Source organism: Eurytemora carolleeae, unplaced genomic scaffold, assembly GCF_000591075.1.
Source record: "Eurytemora carolleeae unplaced genomic scaffold, Eaff_2.0 scaffold779, whole genome shotgun sequence".
Lineage (NCBI taxonomy): Eukaryota > Metazoa > Arthropoda > Copepoda > Calanoida > Temoridae > Eurytemora > Eurytemora carolleeae.
Window position 1 is genome coordinate 53,227 of NW_019396862.1, and position 20,871 is coordinate 74,097.

Consider the following 20,871-nt stretch of genomic DNA (forward strand, 5'->3'; position numbering starts at 1 on the left):
GACCACATAGTAGTGGTATTCTCAAGACTAGTGAATTAACATAGACTAGGTGTGCAAATCCATAGAACTCGACCTTGCAAAATACTTGCAAAAATATTTACTAAATGATTACATGAATAGGTCAGTTTGATCTTTTCATGACCAAACCCCAATTTTAAAGCCGTCTCTTTGTGCCCTAGCGTATAGATTTGAATTTGAATCTCCGAGTTGACATTTTTCGATTTCAGGCCTTCTTCTTGTGATAAAAGAATTTTATAATCAAAATTGTTGATATTTTTATATAGATCCAACTGATAATTCCGATAGATCTAACTTTTAACTAAAGTGAGCAATTTTAGTCCATTTTAGAACATTTGTGCATATGAACAAAATTTAATTTCATTATTCTAAAATGAACTAAATTTAATAATATATATTTTCTCAATTTCTCAATAGAAGAAGATAGTTATATAGATAGATAGTTGAAGAAGAAGATAGTTGTATAGATAGATAGTTGAAGAAGAAGATAGATACACAAATAGATAGTTGAAGAAGAAGATAGTTATGTAGATAGATAGTTAAAGAGATAGATAGTTATACAGATAGATAGTTAAAGAGGAAGACAGATACACAGGTAGATAGCTAAAGAAGAAGATAGTTTTCCAAATAAATAGTAAAGAGGAAGATAGTTATACTGATAAATAGTTGAAGAAGAAGATAGTTGTATAGATAGATAGCTGAAGAAGAATATAGATACACAAATAGATAGTTGAAGAAGAAGATAGTTATGTAGATAGATTGTTGGAGAAGAAGATAGATACCCAGAGAGATAGTTGAAGAAAAAGATAGTTATGTAGATAGACAGTTAAAGAGGAAGATAGTTATACATATAGAAAGTTGAAGAAGAAGATAGTAATGTAGATAGATAGTTGAAGAAAAAGATAGTAATGTAGATAGATAGTTGAAGAAGAAGATCTCAGAATATATATAATATAGAATAACAGGTGGCAGCATTTGGTTTGGGAAGTGTTGGACTGTGGAGGTTATGCAGTACAATACATAAATGTCCAGATGTTCAGTAATCTTTGGGGGGGAATAGTTATATAGATAGATAGTTGAAGAAGAATATAGTTATATAGATAGATAGTTGAAGAAGATAGTTATATAGATAGATAGTTGAAGAGGAATATAGTTATATAGATAGATAGTTGAAGAAGAATATAGTAATATAGATAAATAGTTGAAGAATATAGTTATATAGATAGATAGTTGAAGAAGAATATAGTTATATAGATAGATAGTTGAAGAATATAGTTATATAGATAGATAGTTGAAGAAGAATATAGTTATATAGATAGATAGTTGAAGAAGAATATAGTTATAGATAGATAGTTGAAGAAGAATATAGTTATATAGATAGATAGTTGAAGAGGGAGAAAGGGATTTATAAGAGAAGGATGCTCCCCCAAACCGCCCCAGGTTATTAGGTGGTTGACAGGGTTTCATTTTATTAAAAAACCATTTAGGAACAAAGTTTAGAATATTTTAAATTTGTTGAAACTGTTGTTTTATTTATATTTTATCTTTAATCTTCTGAAGAAATAAAAATATAATTTATTTTCATTTTCTTTTCTTTTCACCCTTTCCGACTCCCTAAATTTATTTGGTTGATTTCTCTGCTTTACTGACATCTACCTGTGCCCTAGTCTAGACTGCGCATGAGTAGAACAGGTAGATAGATATATACATAAATATATGTATATATGTAGGCCGACACTAGACGGAGACTTTACAAAACATACCTCTCTCTCTCCTGTACCCAGTAACCAGTTCGTCTGACAGATCAGAGAAAATCCGTCAAATTCATATTTTCCTGGATTTCAGAGTTCGGTCAACACAGTAAACTTCATGCGTACTGTGCTCTAGTGATATTAAGTGAGTGTGAAACAGTGAGTTTATGATTGAATTAACATGGCTAGTATAGATGATACTTGAAAGTTGAAACCACCATGTAAACTGAGAGGTTTAAGCCGAATACTTGTATTCTTACAGTGATGATGAAGTAGGAATATTAGGTTTGTAATATGTATGTACATCTAACACAAACTGAAATATTAGAAATTTGTGAATTTTGATAAAACAAACTGTGATTATTTCTTTCAACATGCTGAAAGGACGGACTCGTACAACCACGCCTAGCAAGCATCTAGACACGCCTTCAACACCCATTAAACAGATGGATACGCCCCCCACCCCCAGCCTGAAGGAGAGGAGCCCGGACAAACGGTTGTTAAAGAACAGTGTATTGAGGAGTTCTATGAAGTTGAACCACTGGTCGAAGGACATGAAGGAGGTGTGCCTGGTGACTACCCAGGACGGAGTTTATAACTTCAGGATAGCCGGGGGGAGTGATAAGGGAGAGTTCCCGATTATATCAGATGTTCTGCCCCCGGATACCAGGGGGGTGGAATACAAGGGGGATGGGGAACTTGTTACACAGGTGGGTTATAATAATCATATCAGCAATATAAATAATAATAATAATAATAATAATAATAATAATAATAATAATAATAATAATAATAATAATAATAATAATAATAATAATAATAATAATAATAATAATAATAATAATAATAATAATAATATTAATAATTATGATATTAGTCATTTTAATAATATATATAATATATAAAATACTAGGATAGCTTAGAATATCTACGAGTAGGATAAAGATGGTAGGTGTTTAGCTAATTACCTCCGGTGTCATCAAGTTCTCCTGAATATTTTAGAACGACAGCACCAGCTCTATGGTCACATGCTCTATGTCATAAAACTATAAATCATTTGCTCTATATATCTTTATTATATATTATTATATTATTATATATCATTATATAGCTCTGTAAGCAAAGTACGATGTTCACTGTCTATATGTCTAAGCTAACCACTTATTATACCGCAGCGCTTGCCCCCAAACATATTACAGCTGCAGCGCTCGGTAAATGTTGAAGCCTGTGGTGCCAGAGAACACCTTACCTAACTAAATATTAGAATTAAAATGTGAACATGATATATGATCTGTTTATCACATAAAACATTACTCAAAGAGCACAGTACGTCTAGATTTAATTATATAAATAGTAAATTACGTACAGAAGTTATGACATAAAGCAAATGCACATTAAGCAAGAAGTGCCATTTTATATTTTGTATAATTTTTATATTTCATGTTTTTAATATATCATAGAGTTTCATAGAATATCTAAAAACACTGGAAACCATGTAACTCTTAGAGATTTTATTGTTGTTCATTCATTTGTATCTAATTTCACGGAGCGCCATTTTAGATATATAGTATATTTTTATATCTCCTGTTTCCAAGATTAAAAGAATTTTTTAGCTGAGAATATCTGGTTAGCTTTTAACAAATATGAAAACCATAGAATCTTCGATATTTTTGTTCCGTATCCATTTTCATGTTTATTTGTATCTCTAACCTAAATGTTTTATCCAGGATGTTCTACTGGAGGTCCAGGGTCAGGCTGTATCCGGATACACCCAGTCAGATGTTGTATCCTGGATAAACCAGTGTACCAGGGGCTCAAACCCGGTCAACCTAAAAACCGTCCCGCAAGGTAGGAAATATATAGTTCACATTTTTATTTTGTTTTTTTTTTATTTACACTAATTTAATCAATTCATTCTAATTTAGACATGACTTATAGGAAAGTGTAAAATAGTAAAGTACTGCTACTACTTTGTGACCTTATAGTTCCTCTACTTTTGTTTTTACGCATATAATATATTTATGCCAAATTATACAGTGAGACCAATAGAACTGTGAAATAGAAAAACGACTGTTGTATTTAAAGTTATGTTTGTGAAAAGTCCAATGAACATGAAATTGTACAGTGTACACAGACCACATAGTAGATATTTATAGAGGTTCAGTTTACTGAGTAGTGCAGGCAAGCTGTGCAAAACTGTAAAATTATAGAAAAACTGAGGTTGTTTGTGTACGTATTTTTGAAAACAAGTAATTTTTCTAGTGTTTCCTTTGTTTACTTTCTTATTTTCTGTTTAAATATTAGAGGGAACATATCTATCTATCTCTCAGATCATTTTGTATTGATGTGTACAACTGCAAAATGCCTACTAAATATATGATTTTAATATGCCAAAATTGTAAGTTTAAAACAAACCCCTGAAGATTCTGCAGTATGTGTACTGAATGAACCCAAATTCCTCTTGGAATCGAGGTTTCATGAGATGAGTTGGCTGAGTGTCTATCTTTGTCTATGACAAAGACCCATTTCTCTTAATGAGTTGTTTTCAAGCCTCTTATAAAACTATTTGCTTTTAAATAAACATAACATTGCTTAAATGTCTTTCTGTCTAGTCCACAGTTTTATGGGGTTTACCAAATCAAACTAAATTTAACTTGTCTCATGCATTAAAAAGAAGCTGATCATACTCGACTCAAACTCTTGATTTTTAATCATATCTTTGCAGCCTGAAATTTAAAGCTAGCTCGCTTGAAATATCAAATTTCTCCGACGAGTTTAGCATTATAGATTGAGACGGGTAAGCAGTTCCTTCCAATGCCTATTTTGCAAAAATATTGCTGAAAAATCGTAATCGCGAAACGATGTAGACTCAAAAATAAACGAGTGATCAAATACAGGGTGTCCCAAAAAACATAGGAATTCAGTGACGAATTGGATATCGTCTTTGTTATGAATTAGCATTGTAATACCTAATTTCAAACCCATAATATTATTATGTCTTCTAGAGTTTATTTTATGAAAACGGTAAATGGCTGTAAAGATGTGTCTATTATGTCTCCGCAAGATCAACAGTGAAGACGGACAAGTTTACTCTTTTTGTATACTGCAATTTTCTTGTTTTACTAAGTACAACCGTATGCAGTCCAAACATAAACAAACAAAATGTGAACATAGCAGACGAAACTTATACAGATTACAGCTTTCTCAGTAGGTATCACTATACTAAATCAAAGAATTATTTAAGAAGACGATATCGAATTCGTCACTGAATTCCCATGTTTATTGGGACACCCTGTATAGTCTATAATATATTCCCTCATATAACCTCTAGTAGGAAACTAGTCTGCACCGTCTGTGTTATTTCTTCTCTATGATCTCTAGTAGGACGCAAGTCGTCACACCTGTGTTATTTCTTCTCTATGATCTCAAGCAAGAAGCCGGTATGTCCCGTCTGTGTATTTCTTCTCTATGATATCTGGCAGGAAGGTAGTCTGTCCCGTCTGTGTTATTTCTTCTCTATGATCTCTAGTAGGAAACTATTCTATCACGTCTGTGTTATTTTTTCTCTATTATGCATAGTAGGAAGCTTGTTTGTCCTGTCTGTGTTTTTCCTTCCTTATGATCTATAGCAGGAAGCTTGTCGGTCCCGTCTGTGTCATCTCTTCTCTATGCTCTCAAGTAGGACGCTAGTCTGTCCCGTCACTTCTATTATTTCTCTATGCTCTCTACTAGAAATTTAGTCTGTCCTGTCTGTGTTTTTTCTTCTCCATGATCTCTATTGGAAACTTTTCTGTCCCGCATGTGTTATTCTTTCTCTATGATCTATAGCAGAAAGTTAGTTTGTCCCGTCTGTGTTATTTCTTCTCTATGATCTATAGCAGGACGCTAGTTTGTCCCGTCTGTGTTATTTCTTCTCTATGGACCAATAAAGACTCAATTATCTGAAGATGACGATGAGAAGATAATAAATATATTTTCTGTGAAACTAATGATGCGTGTGCAGAATGTGTCCGCAAATATCATCTTTTTATTGTATTTTTCAAACTGTTTTCTCCTTGATAGCCAGTGGGAACATTTAGAAACAATCAGTTAATGAAATACCATTTTTCAGGGTTTATTCAAATTTACAAAAGCAAATGAAAATCTCAATTTTTTTCAATCATAATTTTGGAGATAATAAATTAAAATAATATTTTTTAGATTATAGAGATAAGATAAAAATAGAATTGAGATTTGCTTTTTGTACGATATTTTCAGTTAATTTTTTTGCCCGCTTTAAAAATCTATTAAGATTAAGATGATTTCCATTTTTATGCATCAATATATTGTACATTCGATAGGATAACTTTATGGTAGAAATTTATACATGAAATGCCAAAAGTTAAGCCAAGATAAAATTGTCTTTAAATATATAAATAATAATAGATAAGGGGACCTTAAAGAGGGGGATATTACATAATTAAACTAAATATTTGCTCCGAATCCCATATTTCTTGATATTTAACAAATGTCAAAGATCTCCACAGAGATTACAAAGATTGCAGAGAGAGTTAAAAAATTATAATTTCAGGCTTCTACTTATTTTTTTTCATAAAAAGTTTTATTTTTTAGATTTGTAACTTTTTTTTAAAATGTAAACTTGGCATGTGCTTGTGGCAGGTTTCCTAGAATTTGAATTGTTAAATAAATACTGGGTTGATTAATCACCCTTATCAACAGTAATTAGCAAAGAATGGGGTTTAACTAATTATGCACTATGTAGGAAATTAATGTTACTATAAAAACAAGTTTTATACAGTAAGAACCAAAAAACTGTGGAAAAATAAATTTGCATCTTCTTCTTCTTTTACTTAAAAATATCGTTTGCAATTAATATAGCAGATAGATGTTAGGTACTTTCTCAAAGAAATTTTTCAAAGTGGCAACTTCCCACGGGTATTTCCCCAACTGGCAACTTCACAAATGTGGAACTTCCCTTGCAGCAACTTCCTAAGTCTGTTCCAGCTGCAGTGCTCGCGCCCTAACCAATCCTAGCCGCAGCGCTCGACCCTCATTGCAGCCTGTGGCGCCTCAGAAGGCCTGACCTAAACTTTGAGAAGTTGCTGCTTGAGAAATTGGACATTTGGGAAGTTGCCTTGCCACTTGGTAAGTCGCCACTTAATAAGACGCTCTTTGAAAAATTCCTTTGAGAAAATACCTATAACACCTACTGATTGTAGTGAGAACCGGAAAATTCTGGAATAGGAAAACGACTTTTAGACTATGTCCAATGAACATGAGACACACCAATTGTGCAAAGTAAACAGACCAATTTAACTAAACAAGTGATTTAAAAAAGTGCTTTTACAACTGTTGGCTTTGTAACAACATCAAAAACAATTCAGTATTACTGTTTTCTGGTTTTTACTGTTTATCTTCAAAAATGATCATGGCATTTTTTGTGAAGTGAAATTGTTTTATGCATCTGTAGACATGACTTTATATGACAAATATTTAAAAAAATTAGAAATTTATAGAATGCACATTTGGTAAGGAACGGTGTTGATTCTTTATATATGATTTACTGTTGAAGAAAATATCCCTTTAGACCCTATACGAAATATTGTGTCAAAGCATATTCAATCGATCATTTTATGCAGAAAATCATTAATCTTCGTCAATATTTCAACTTTGACAAAGAAAACAGATCATGCCCCCAAATCTTTACAAATTATATCTTTAGAGGAAATAGATGTTATAAATTAAAAAACAAAGATTGTCGATCAAATTTCCTGAAATATCCCTACTTTTGTTACTTGGACAGGATGTTAAATTAATGTTTCGTCTTTGAGTTAAACAAATAAGATCTTTAGGAAGCTTTCGGTGCAAGAAAAATTTTGCTTCTTGAAGTACTACATAAAATGTCGTCTTTCGTTTGGGAACGTACACTTTGAAATAATATAGTGGGAGGGAAACTTTCTACAGAAAAACTGTTTCAGTTTAAACCAGTTAAAATCCGGCTTTACATTTGGATAAATCGTCAATTATTGAACTTTGATTGTTTTTTTTGTTTTTGTTTTTTTTATCAAATATTATACCCTTTTCAGCCCAAAAAAAATCTATTGATTAAATGTCGTCTTCCGAATTCAACCAATATAAAAATTTTAACATGAATTTAAAGGAACTGAATCTTTGCGACAAACTCATATTTTAATATATTTTTACAACCTGTAAACCTTTGATATTTCACAAACTGAGATTATTTGAACCAACTGAATTCATAGTTTAAAATATCTAAGGTCTACGACATAGGGTTGCGAAGATATACAGGGTTACCCACAAAGGATGAGACTCCAGAGACGATTCCATGCTAATGTAAACTTGTTTGTTTCTTTGCCAAATCTTTCCGGTCGTCTTTACAGTCTCGTCATTATGGGTAACTCTGTAGAGGAATCAGAAAATTAGAGTTTGTGGCAAAAACGCAATCCCAAATTCGAACGTTTTAATTTATGAAATGAAGGTTTTACAGTTCATAATAAAATTAAGGAATAAGAAATAAAAAAGTTCTTTAATTTTTGTTTTTTACAGTTTGAGGTGTAAAGCACCATAATATAAAATGTTCAAATAGATTTCTAGTTTGATTGTCTTATTTTTCATTTTTGTCATTATTGTCTTCCTTTTAACACCATTGTAAATAAGATATATTTAGTTTGGACAAAAATCAATTGATAAGAAATATTTGATGCATTTATGCATTTTCAATGCATTGAGATTAACAAAACAGTTTCTGGGACAAATTTTAAAAACAAAGAAAAAATTGCTCCTTTTAAGGGAGTGTTATCGAGTTATTTAATGTAAATCTACAAAGGAATTGAGTCTTTGCAACAAACTCTGATTTTTTAATCCATTGATCTTTTCAGCCCAGTTTCTTAGACCTGAGATATTTCAAACTTAAAATTCTGTTTGATCCAATAGTCTAAGTTTAAAATATCTAAGGTCTAAACCATCAGATGGCGAAGATATGAGGATTCGAAAATTCAATTCCTTTCGCCGTGACAGGCGGGACAGTGATTGTCAATCAAGTTTTGTACTTATAAACCCAATTTTATATTTTTGCGAATACTTCGTTAAAAGATTAATTTAATAGTGGAGACCAATCTTCAGAGCTGAAAACTTTAGAATGTGATATATCCTTAATCCCGATCTGTTAATCAATCTGGAGATTAAATTCATGAGGACAACAAGGAATAATTAATCTGGAGATTAAGAAAAAGAGTGGATCATGCATTAATCCCGATATCCACCATTCTAAAGTTCCCAGCTCAGATCAAATTTTTGTATTGTGAATTCTTAAGGATCAAATCAATTCCTCTTAGATATCATGTATTCGGAACCATTGTAGGGATGAATATAATTCAAGTACATTATCTAGATATTCAAAAGTTTTCACAGTGGATCGAGATCAAGCTTTACAAATTAGCGCTATTTAACTCAAAAATTTTGACCTCTCAACGATTCAAAAGTTTTGAACCATGAACGAGTTGTATTGCAATTTTTTGCTTTAGATTCTGTTAATTTTTTTTTGGTTAGTTAGATATCTATTGTCATATTATATAATATGAAGATATAGTTAGTATAGGGGTAGATAGAAAGGATGTGTAGGCGTAGGATTTAAATTTTGTTAAATAAAACCGAAATTGTCGAAATCTGAACACAATTCTTCATGTAATATTGAAATCACAAAAAAGGCAGACCACATTTTGGACTAGGTGTATTTTGGGATTACTATCTCTAGAATTTACTTCTAAAATTAGATTGACAAATAAATCCATCAAAAAATATCAAAAATCAAACTCGTCTTGTTAATGTCATGTTTCGTGGGACACTAGAGTTTAAGAGTTAGCATTTTGTATAATTTAAGAGATGAATAATAATTGTGAATAAAACGACAAAAAAAAATTAAAATCTTTTAGGGGGAATTTTTTAGCCTATGTTACCCCCGGGATACCCCTGGGTTTATTTCAAAGTTTTTTTTTTATTGTTTTTACATCTTGTTCAACTTTTTATAACCAATGAACCATGTCAAATATTTATATTTATTTATTTATTCAATTTGCTTCTCTTATCCATTGGGATAAAACATATTTTATGGAGAATATTTAATATTTCTTTAAATGAGATATTTAAAAAATTATGAAATTGTGCTGATCGTTTTTGTAAATGTTTCGAATGAAAAGTATACAGGAACTTTCATGCAAGATTTGAAGGCCCCATAACTTAGTCTATAGTGTGACATAGTAATTTGTTTCTCCTAAGACTGAACATTTTTGTTGAGAAAACGATTGAACTGGAGATCCAGAGAGTAATTTTTGAATTGAAGTATTTAAGTTCCAATCCGGGGATAAACGGAAAATCCACCAAAAGATAATCATGAAATGCTCAACAACTTAAATTAGACCGCCCCGATTGAGCGCGATGTAAACAGATTTAAAATATAAAAGTTTTGACCTGAAATAAAATTGCATGATCAATTAATGTGTTTACAATTTGCACTGATGAATAAACCTACCTTGAAATATTTCTCAGGATATTTTATAACATTGAAAAATATTTTTTGTCAGTGCATACATTATGACAAAAATTTCAACAACAAAAATCAAATAGTTTTCTACACGCTGAAAACGCCGCTTTACTTTAAGTACCGTATCGACTTTTAGACAAACTAGGGCAAGCAGTACAGTTTACAGAAAACAAAACAGAACGGTACACCATATTAAAGTTATAACAAAGATAGTCCTGAGCTGAAAACTTTAGAATGAGATATCCTTAATCCCGATTACTTAATCTGAGTATCCAATGGACACACTTTTGATTTTCTTTTTAAATCGTTCTTCCTTGGATAAAGTAGAGAAAAATCAAAAACCAGTTTTTAAAATTTCTGTATGTAACCTTAAATGGCGCGCAAAATTTCAAATTTATGGGCTTCATATACGCAACTTTGAGGATCACGCATTAATCTCGATATCCACCATTCTAATGTTTTCAGCTCATGACTCATGGTTTAAACACAGAATTTTCAAAAAAATGCATACTTTTGTTATGTTTCAATTAAGTGTATAATAATTCCAGTCGGGTGGGGGAGGGGGGGGAGGACGCAAAACCTTTAAAAATTCCAATTGAAAATTGAAATTCATATATTCATCTTTCTTTGGGGTTACACTTTTTACATATTCTTATTATGCATTTAGAAATTGTTACAGTTTATTTTCTAATCTAAAACAAGCCCTATTTGCCAAAGAAAATCAATCTGATTTTTGTACATTTTACCGTCCATTTTTTCTTAAAGTTTTTCTTAATGGGACTTGAACGATTTATAAACCATAAATATTATTCATATAAAAAACAAGAATTTTCTGGAAAATACCAGAAAGCTCTATTAAGCTATTCATAAGATAAAGAATTTAAAGAAATTGAGTTTTTGTCACAAACACAAATTTTCTAATCCCAACATGTTTGCAACCCAATGTTGTAAACCGTAGATATTTCAAACTATTAATTATGTTAGATCAAATTATCTAAGTTTGAAATATCATAGGTCTACATCATCTGGTTGCAAAGATATAAAGATTATAAAGTTTGAGTCCAATTCCGGAAAACTTTCCAATCTAGAAAACGAGGATTTTTTCTGCAAAATTTATAAGAAAAGATCTAAATAATACCCTGATTAATCGGGCCCATTTTATTTAAACTAAATCTACACTCTGTAAGCAAAAAAAGGAGTTGTCTCGCAAACCATCAGAATAATTTAGTTGAAAATTATTTTTTTCTTAATCATTGCAAACATACAAAAAAGGGGTTTTCTATATATATAAACATTTTTCTTGAAATTACATTAATTACGCTTTTTAAAATAAATTAAAGTTTACAATTGTGCACAGAACAACCTTCTAAATTATATTGTGCTCTATCGTATTTGAACTGTATGATTTGTTCCAAGGATATATATATAAACGTAAAATAAGGTTACATGAGTTTCATACTTATGCGGACCAATATACTATCTATCTATCAGCATATTGTGTGCACAGTTGGATTCAAACGCGCGCCAGAGCTCAATCCATAGAAACTCATTTTAAGAAAATATGTGAAATTTGGATAAAAGCTCAAATTAGTTCGGTTATAAAAAGTCCAAAAATAGTGTCAAAAAAACCTCCAACGTGAATTCTCGAAAAAAGTGTAAATTTTGTAATAATTACTAAAGACAATGAAAGGGCAAAACATTGCTTTCTTGAAGGAAGAAAAACGACGATATAGCCCTCAGAGAGCTATTGAACTATTGAGCTATTGAGCTATTGAGCTATTGAATACCATTTTCGGGCAATACAACTCTTTAAATTGATGATGTACGTTCATTTTCCCTTTAAACATATTTTTACTTATTTTAATCTTAAACTTACAAACTTGATTAATTGTTTCAAGAACAAGAATATCAGGCTTTAAAGGTTGGGTTTGTTTTACGAGTTCTCAAACCAGGCAAACTCAAATCAATAAAATTTATTTAAAGAGATTGTCAAAAGAAGTGCGCACCTTACAAATCTTACTTTTTTCTTTATTTTGACTGTTTTTTTCTTTGCAGAGTTTTGCGCTTACTTCCATGTCCGAAAGTTATCACTGACATAATAAAAAACAAGATCAAATTATTTTTAAGTTACTAAATTGTAAATGAAGGCTCTTTTCAAACACTTTTAACACTGCCTTTTTAGTACTTTTCAGATTGGATAAACAAAGCGTATACTATCAAAAAGGATTCCAAGAAATATAATTCGAGAAAAAAATAACTTAAAAATTTTTTGTCCGGGATAAAAAAAAAATATTTTTTATCGGCTTTAAATATATTGCATTTTTATCCATTTTGTATGCATTGTAAATCGAGGTTATAACTGGTTAGGATTAATATGATATTTAAAACAATTCCCACACTCGGATGCGACAATAAATCTGTTGTAACAGATTATACAGTTAGAACAAAAGATAGATTCGAGAAGAGTGAAATATTGTTTATATTTTAATATTATGGGAAGGTGTAGAGTTGAATATTATGGGAAGGTGTAGAGTTGAATATTATGGGAAGGTGCAGAGTTGAATACTATGGGAAGGTGCAGACTTGAATATCAGGGGAAGGTGTAAAGTTGAATGTTATCGGAAGGTGTAGAGATAAATATTATGGTAAGTATAGAGTTTAACATTATGGATATGTGTATAGTTTAATATTATGGGAAGGTGTAGAGTGGAATATTATGGGAAGGTGTAGATTTGAATATTATGGGAAGGTGTAGAGTTGAATATTATGGGAAGGTGTAGAGTTGAATATTATGGGAAGGTGTAGAGTTGAATATCATGGGAAGATGTAGAGTTAAATATTCTGGGAAGGTGTATAGAGTTTGATATTATGGGAAAGAACTCCCATAAGTCATGACAACTAGCTCCCGATATGTAAACTTTGCAGATTTTCGTGCCCATGATTTAAGCTTTCTGCAAGGTGTTTGCAAATATGTTTGCAAATATGTTTGCTAATTCCCACCCAGTTGAGATTGCATACAGTTTAGAACCATATATACAGGTCGTGACTCCAAAGACATTGGGAGGAAATGGTAGCAAATATTCAGATTCTTTTGTGTTGTTTTAGAATACCAATTTATGTTTATACAGTACCTGCAGAGATTACATGTATCCGGTATACAAGGAGATCTGCTGACGGTTCTAGGAACCTGGAGTAAGGACGGCAAATGTGCGACATATTTCTCTGCTCCGAAGAAGGGGTTGGCTTGAGTGAGTTTGATAAAGAAATCCTTCATAGTTTAGGAACCTTCAACAAGGATGAATCAACCAAAAATATTTGTGAAAATAAGGATAAAAGTAGAAAACTCTCTGGTTTATGTCGGGAGAGGGAAGAACCCTTTCACCATGATAAATCAAAACTCTCGTGTATTGAAGAGAGAGTTCCGGACCTCTCTGATTCCGGGATATTTGATAGCTCGGGATCAGACGCAGCTTTAAGTGATGTAAACTACAACAAGAGACGGAACGTAAACAAATGCAGTACGTTAGAATCATCAGGTATGAAATAACTTTTGAGTATTTTTGGGGGATCAGATTTTTTAGAAAAATCGATGAAAAATTTTCTGTCGACGATTTTCCCCAGATCTGGTGCGATTATTTGTTTTAAACTGTGTTAATATTCATGGATGAAACTTTAGGACGACGCGGTCTGAAACTCTTTAAATATATTGATCTGAAGATTTAATTTAAGTTTCTTTCTAGAAAGACATTGCTACGTGATTTCGCAAATAAAGAAACAAGCATAAACGTAAGAAGACGAATGAATAAATTTCATACAATCGTCTCATCATCGAATTCAATTAGGAATCACCCTATACCCCCTTTCATTTTTAGCGAACACTCCCTTTAATACGGTCCTTTATTTGCATATTATGTGATTTTGCAAAGCAAGAATCAAGTTTTATTGTAAAAAGACGGTTGACAAATTTCGCACAGTCGTCTCTGAAGTCTCATCCTTTGAGGGTAATCCTGAAAAAGTATTCAAAATCTAATTTTATCTTTTTATCATGATTAAATTACAAATATGGGTGCCAAGCGTCGTTGATTATACGTAGCTAGTCTGTTTACGGTGTTCGGCAGGAAGCAGAAGACAGTGAGACGGATATCTTGAGGTCCAGAAATGATACAGGATAAACAGGATATTCTGTAATCTGTCAAAACTTTTTTAAATTTATCATCCGGGAACCATTCTCAAGCTACATTTAGGTTTTCATACGTATACTTTTTAAAGTCGCACAACAGGGCTTGTGTGTAAAACTTTCTATTTTGGATGACTGGGTTTTGAATTCTCTCATTTTATTTTTCAGGTTTAGGTTTTTAGACACAGGATTAGGTTTGGATTTAGGTTTAGGTTTAGGTTTCTTCTTATCTTGCTTTACATCAATTCTCAGATTATTACTTTACTTCCTTCTTTTTTTAATTAGTGGCGTAACAAGGGCGGGCAGGGGGGGGGTGTCACAGCTCTCTTTACAACCCACTTCTGTGTTACTGATCATTCCACCTGCAGCCCTTTGGGGTTCTACTGCATTGTCGTGTGTTTAGTAAATAAAGAATGTACACGTTTTACGTTTAGGTTTTGGTTTAGGTTTAGTTTTATTTTAGGTTTAGTTTTTGGTTTAGGTTTAGGTTTAGGTTTAGGTTTGGGTTTAGGTTTAGGTTTAGGTTTAGGTTTAGTTTTAGTTTCGATTTAGTTTAGGTTTAGGTTTAGTTTTAGATTTAGGTTTAGTTTTAGGTTTAGTTTTAGTTTAGGTTTAGATTTAGGTTAGGTTTATGTTCAGGTTTAGGTTTAGTTTTATAATCATATGGTTTAGCTCATGAGTTAGGTCAGTTTTAAATTCTGATTTTTGTAATGAATATTTAGTCTCGTCTAGCATAGTCTAGTTTAGGTCTAAGTCTATTTAATACCATCAAATCAAATAAAATAAAAGCAGGCTGTTAGTCCTATGATCCATCCCACATGGGTTCTGTTCCGTGTGAAGTTTATAAAATGAAGATTCTAAAACCTATTTATTTGAACCTATTATCGTCTGTATGGAGTAGAATGAGAAGAGTATATAGAGTTGGCTCCGGACTTAGTTTAATCACAGCCTTTAATCTGCAGATCTATCCTTATACTCCAGTAGGTACTTAATATAGGGTTTCTTCCTTCCTTCCTTCCTTCCTTCCTTCCTTCCTTCCTTCCTTCCTTCCTTCCTTTCTTCCTTTCTTTTTCTTTTGAAAATAAAAGCTATTTTTAACAATTACTATAAGAGAAGAATTTAATTTTAAAAATTCACTGAACTACATTAGAATATTTACATCAACAAAATTCTCTCAACAAAAATACTTAATAAAGGGGAACATTTGAAGGTGTACTATGGGAGCTATAATTAATCTATAATAAAGTAATATTAGATTATTATTTACATCAGGAAGGGACTATATACGAATATGATAAAGTTCTTCGCTTAGATATATATATGTGTGAAAGGCTGAAAGCTACTAGAGCTGGCCGAACCAAATTTCTAAATAAAATCAATCTAGCTGCATGAAAATGAATCTAGATAAAATCAATCTAGCTGCATGAAATGAACCTAGATAAAAGTACTAAATTTAGAGGGAAATTGTTCATTGGCTCAGCAAACTGCCACTTTCGGTCCAGATTTGATAAATTAAACATCAATTAAAAAAATATCAATTTATTATCAGTAAATGCGTTTTAAACGAAAAGACATAGGACAAGACAAGATTTAAAGATTGTTGAATTAGAGCAAACGGGATTAGATTCCAAAAGAACCTATACGGTATACACATTACACATCCAAGAAACTATATATTGCTTGTACACATCTAACCCTGGTTATAAGTATACCAAAGCAACATTGGTCCTTAACAGAACTTTAAAAAAAGTTTTTACAATCACAAAGAAGAATATTAGAGAGAGAAGGAAAATTTGAATAAATCGAAAAATATCAACAGAAATATATAACAACGCTTAGTCTCTACAGAAATGGAAATAGTTAGAAATTTTGTATGCTGTACTGCAACTCTTTAGTAGAGTTTTTAGTACACGCTTTATGTACACCGTACTGCACATTTTGTGTAGACGGATGGATTTGACAGATTCTTTGAGAAAATTTAAAGCTTTGAATAAAAAGTTAGATTGTCCATTGATATACATATGTGTTTAACATGAAAACAATAAATGTTTACTGTGTAGTGTAGACCGAGCAAGGTTATTTGGTTTGTTTTTTGTTAGAATTAAAATTTATTGCACGGTTTAAATACAAGTATTCCTAAAAATTAAAAAAATTAAAACTTGTTTATGTTTTTAGATTATTCATCTTATTCTTTAATTCTGAATATCAACTCTTTGTTCTTGGCAAGCGTTTCATATTTGTCACAATCATAAGAAAAGATGTATATGTATTATAAAGATGTATGTCTTTATCACAAAGATAAAGATGTTTGTCCTTATCATAAAGGTGTTTGTCTTTATCACAAAGATAAAGATGTTTGTCCTTATAGTCCTTATCCTATAAACATATGTCCTTATCAGAAGAAAAGTTGTCCTTAGTATAAAAATGTTTGTCCTCGTCATAAATATCCCAACATCTTTCCAACTTGAAGTTGTAAACCTTTGATATTTTTAAACTATGACTACACTTTAAGATATCATTGGTCTGCATACACCAGTTTGCAAAGATATTCGGATTAGAATATGAGAGTTTGATGCGATTACTTAGTTTCTAAGTGCTGTACAAAAAAATTTAACAATTATTTTATAACTAATGTGAATATTTTCTTTCAGGTATGTTAAAACAGCGAAAAGTTTAAATTTATAATATTATGAAGTACATTAACACTCTCCAGTACACGCTACATATATCTCTGGTCAGGTTTGCTGAAAATTACTGCAGAACGCATCGAAAGATTAGTTGAGGCTGCATTAATAGTTTACATTCACGTTTATACTTCTTTGGTTTGACCAGGTAGCAGAACGATATTTTGCATTTTTATTTCCGTCCTTTGATAATGATTAATATCAAAAGATGCGCCTTAAACCGCTGAGTACCGTCCATTTATCGACATTTCAAAAATTGATTGTTGATAAATACATTTAAAACCGTTTATTTTTTAATTTTCTTTTAATGGACTTTTACGAATTTAACGTTTCTGAACTTCAGTGTCATGAACAGATGTAAAGTACAAAGGTTTTGAGCCCAGAACTAAAATTTATTTTCTATGTTTAAAAACAGTTGGCTGGATATCTTAGTCTTTTTTCATAACTTTGAACTGTTGTGGAAATAAAAGTATTTTTATGCTTCTTAAAGATAATCTGGTTTCCGGATTCCTGTGTATTTGCAACACAGGAAGTTAATGTTTATTAAACAATTCGAGATTGTTCACTTTTGTTAAAAGGACTGTAAGCTTAAATCTAAGTGACTTTTCATGCAAAGATGGTAGTGCCTGATTCACAATGGTACCAATATTGTCGTTTTCTAATGTTTTAATGTGTTAATTCTGATATGCGTATATGATTTCCAGCAGTAGAAATGCGTAAGGCACTTTCCGAGAACAAACAATTGAAAATGATCAGTTTTCAAAATTATAAACTTGCCGTCTAATTCATACTTTATCAACAAAAATCGGTCATTTCCATTTGTGCTTAAAGGGTCTAATGGAATTACGCTTACAGTCCCTTTCAACCAGTTGGAAGAATTTAAACGACTTGAAATTAAACTTAAACTTGATTAAAATGAAAAATAAATGCTCGCTTCCGGTAAAAATGTTAAAGTTTACAGCGTGGTTGAAACACACACACACCCTTTCTCACATAGTGGAAACATACAAACCCAACAAATCTGTCTTGTTTAAAAACCGATTAAACGTTCTATATTTTTGACCCTATCTCATGCCTGTGCGCGCAAGTAAAATATAAATTATAAAATTGTTTTTCTGATTTACTGTTACTAAAGAATGCTAAAGATTAGGATTTAGTTTAAGTGTTGTCCATAAAGTATTAGACTTGATGAAGACGACTTTTGTCTAACGCTGATTTCTTTACTTGCCAAATTTGTTCAAATACCAAAAAAAGACCGATTTGAAACTCAAAAAACCTGAATATTTTCAGGATAAACCTTTTCTTGTTCACACCAAATACACCTGATTTCTAATAAAGCTTTTAAAAATTAACAAGATCTCATGCAGGGATCCACAAAATTAACAAGATCTCATGCAGTGATATCCCCAAAATTAACAAGATCAAATGATTTCAAAATGAAACAGAATCAAATACAGGGATCCCCAAAATAATTAAGATTCTTTAAAATGATCCCTTATATTTACTATATCCTCTACATTATTCTCCAATATTACAAGTTGAATCCTATACAGAAATCCCTGGTTTAACTCTGTACAATGTATTAAAAAAATAGTTGCGAAAAATTTTTATCACGCCAAAAGTAAGTTTTGTTTTCATATCTTGAGTTCATGAATATTAACGATTATTTCAGAACAATTCCCATTTCTCGATTTCAAATCTAAATATTGAAATTTAATTTTCTTGAAAGGTTTAGTGATTTTACCACAATATCTCTAAACCTCTCTCATAGTTTCTCAGAGAAGTCATTTCAAAATGTCGTCTTCGAAAACTATCGTTAACTCCTTGTAGAAACTGCAGCTTCATTTCAACAATCCTTATTCTGAAACATTTTTCAGATTTAAAGACATTGTTTCGTTTTGGCAACTTTTAATTTACGGAACTAATTCGAATCAGCTCAAATGAGTTAAAAATTTAATTTCTCAATCTCAGAATTCGGGATCATTTCAAACTTTCCCTTTATTACAAAGGATGCCCCTGTAATGACGACTAAAAATATAACAATTAGAATTTGTTATTTTACACTAAAAATTATAAATGCTTATTAAGTGAAATTGTGACTATTTTTAGCCAAGGTTAACATTATATCATTTATTAGAAAATTTAAATTATAGATTTTTGAAGATTTATTAATTTTGTCACATACAGAACAAAACAATAAAAACATACCCTCAACAAAGGAGGATGAAAGTCGTCTGTGTTCAATCTTTTATCTAAAAGATAAAAAACATATTGTAGATATTTTGTTATTATGTATGTCTTATTCTCATAGTTTGCCTACATGTCCGATCATAACCTTTGAACCGGCCCCCAGTACTGATTTGCCTCAAATTTCTATTGGGGAACTGGGTTGAACCACGGGAATGTTCTTAGCTTGGTCTAAACATTCTAAGCTATTAACAATATAATTCTATATTTCGGATTTCCATGTTCTACATTCTGAAATTAAAAACCTTGCGGTAGAACTTATGTTAATCTGCTGAGCTGCTGCGCGCAATTGTGCAATAATGCCGCGTGCAGCTGATCATAAACATTACTGGACATACACATAGTGCCAAATTACGGCAAAACATGGTTTAACTGCAATTTTAAACAATTGAAATTTAATATTATTTTTAATATTATTTTCAATAAATTATTTCTTCTTTTGTATTATTTTTCATTTTGAAAATCAAGTAAAATTCATAATATTTCGTAATCCAAATTATCCAAATTACCCAGGGAACTGCCTTAGGCCGTTCATTCAAGCCAATACTTTAAATCATAAAGGCCAAAAATACCTTCATTTAGGTCAGTAAAATATATGCGTGTTTTTGGTTTTTATTTATTAAAGAATATTTTGCAAACAAACAAATTTTTTCGTACTGCATTGTGACCTTGTAAATTTAAATCTTGAATTTCAGTGTTGCGAATTTCTGCAAGAAATATAGTATAGCTTCTGCAAACACCGGTTGTATATGACATGATTAAAGTCTGCAATTTCCAGATTTGCACATCGCTAAATTATATAAAATATATTTAAGATAAACCTTAATACTTAGATTTACTCTTCACTACAACTTAGACATACGGCCGGGAACAGGTTAATGCGAAATTACTTTGTGACATCGTTTTTTCGACTTACAAGTCTACAAGTAATTACAGAGAAGCTTTTTTAATTGACGGCTTCTCTTTGTTTCCATGATTTTGTGTTTCATGCTGTTTAAAAGCTTAATAAAAATTAAAATTGAAATCGAAAGTCGTCTTCATTATACTGTTATAATCGCCTACCACCGTATGACATTGGGATGCAAAGATGGTGGAATTAGAAAATCAGAGTTTGTGACTAAGACTCAATTCCTTTACTTTAAATCAAAGTTCAAATTTTAAAGAACCTCTAGTGCTTTCGATAATATTCTTTACTGTTTTATATTTTATGTTTGAACTTGAAACTAAAAATACATGAATTCTGTATTTCAAACTTTATTTTTGAAACTTCAGTTTGAATAGAAACAAAGAAATTATGAAAGGGTTTGAAACAACAATTCTTCCTTTGGCTTATAAAGGTTTTTTCCTGTAATTTTCTTTCAATTATTTACAAAAATCAGGCGTGTGTTCACGTGAATGACGGGAGGAAGGGGGGGGAAATTAACAAGATCTCAT

General features: G+C 31.3%; 1 protein-coding gene across 2 annotated transcripts in view; it reads left to right on the plus strand.

Moving 5' to 3' along the window:
* Positions 1 to 1,751: 1,751 nt before the first annotated feature.
* The window catches only part of LOC111709496 (membrane-associated guanylate kinase, WW and PDZ domain-containing protein 3), a 104,314-nt gene continuing 85,194 nt past the window's right edge, over positions 1,752 to 20,871 (plus strand). The window contains exons 1-2 of one of the 2 annotated variants that reach the window (XM_023483173.1): positions 1,752 to 2,479; positions 3,497 to 3,617. In XM_023483173.1, the coding sequence (XP_023338941.1) occupies positions 2,144 to 2,479; positions 3,497 to 3,617 (457 nt within the window). In that variant the 5' untranslated portion in view covers positions 1,752 to 2,143. Of the gene's footprint in view, positions 2,480 to 3,496; positions 3,618 to 13,217; positions 13,866 to 20,871 lie in introns of those variants that run through there. The other variant, XM_023483175.1, reaches the window with a different exon arrangement.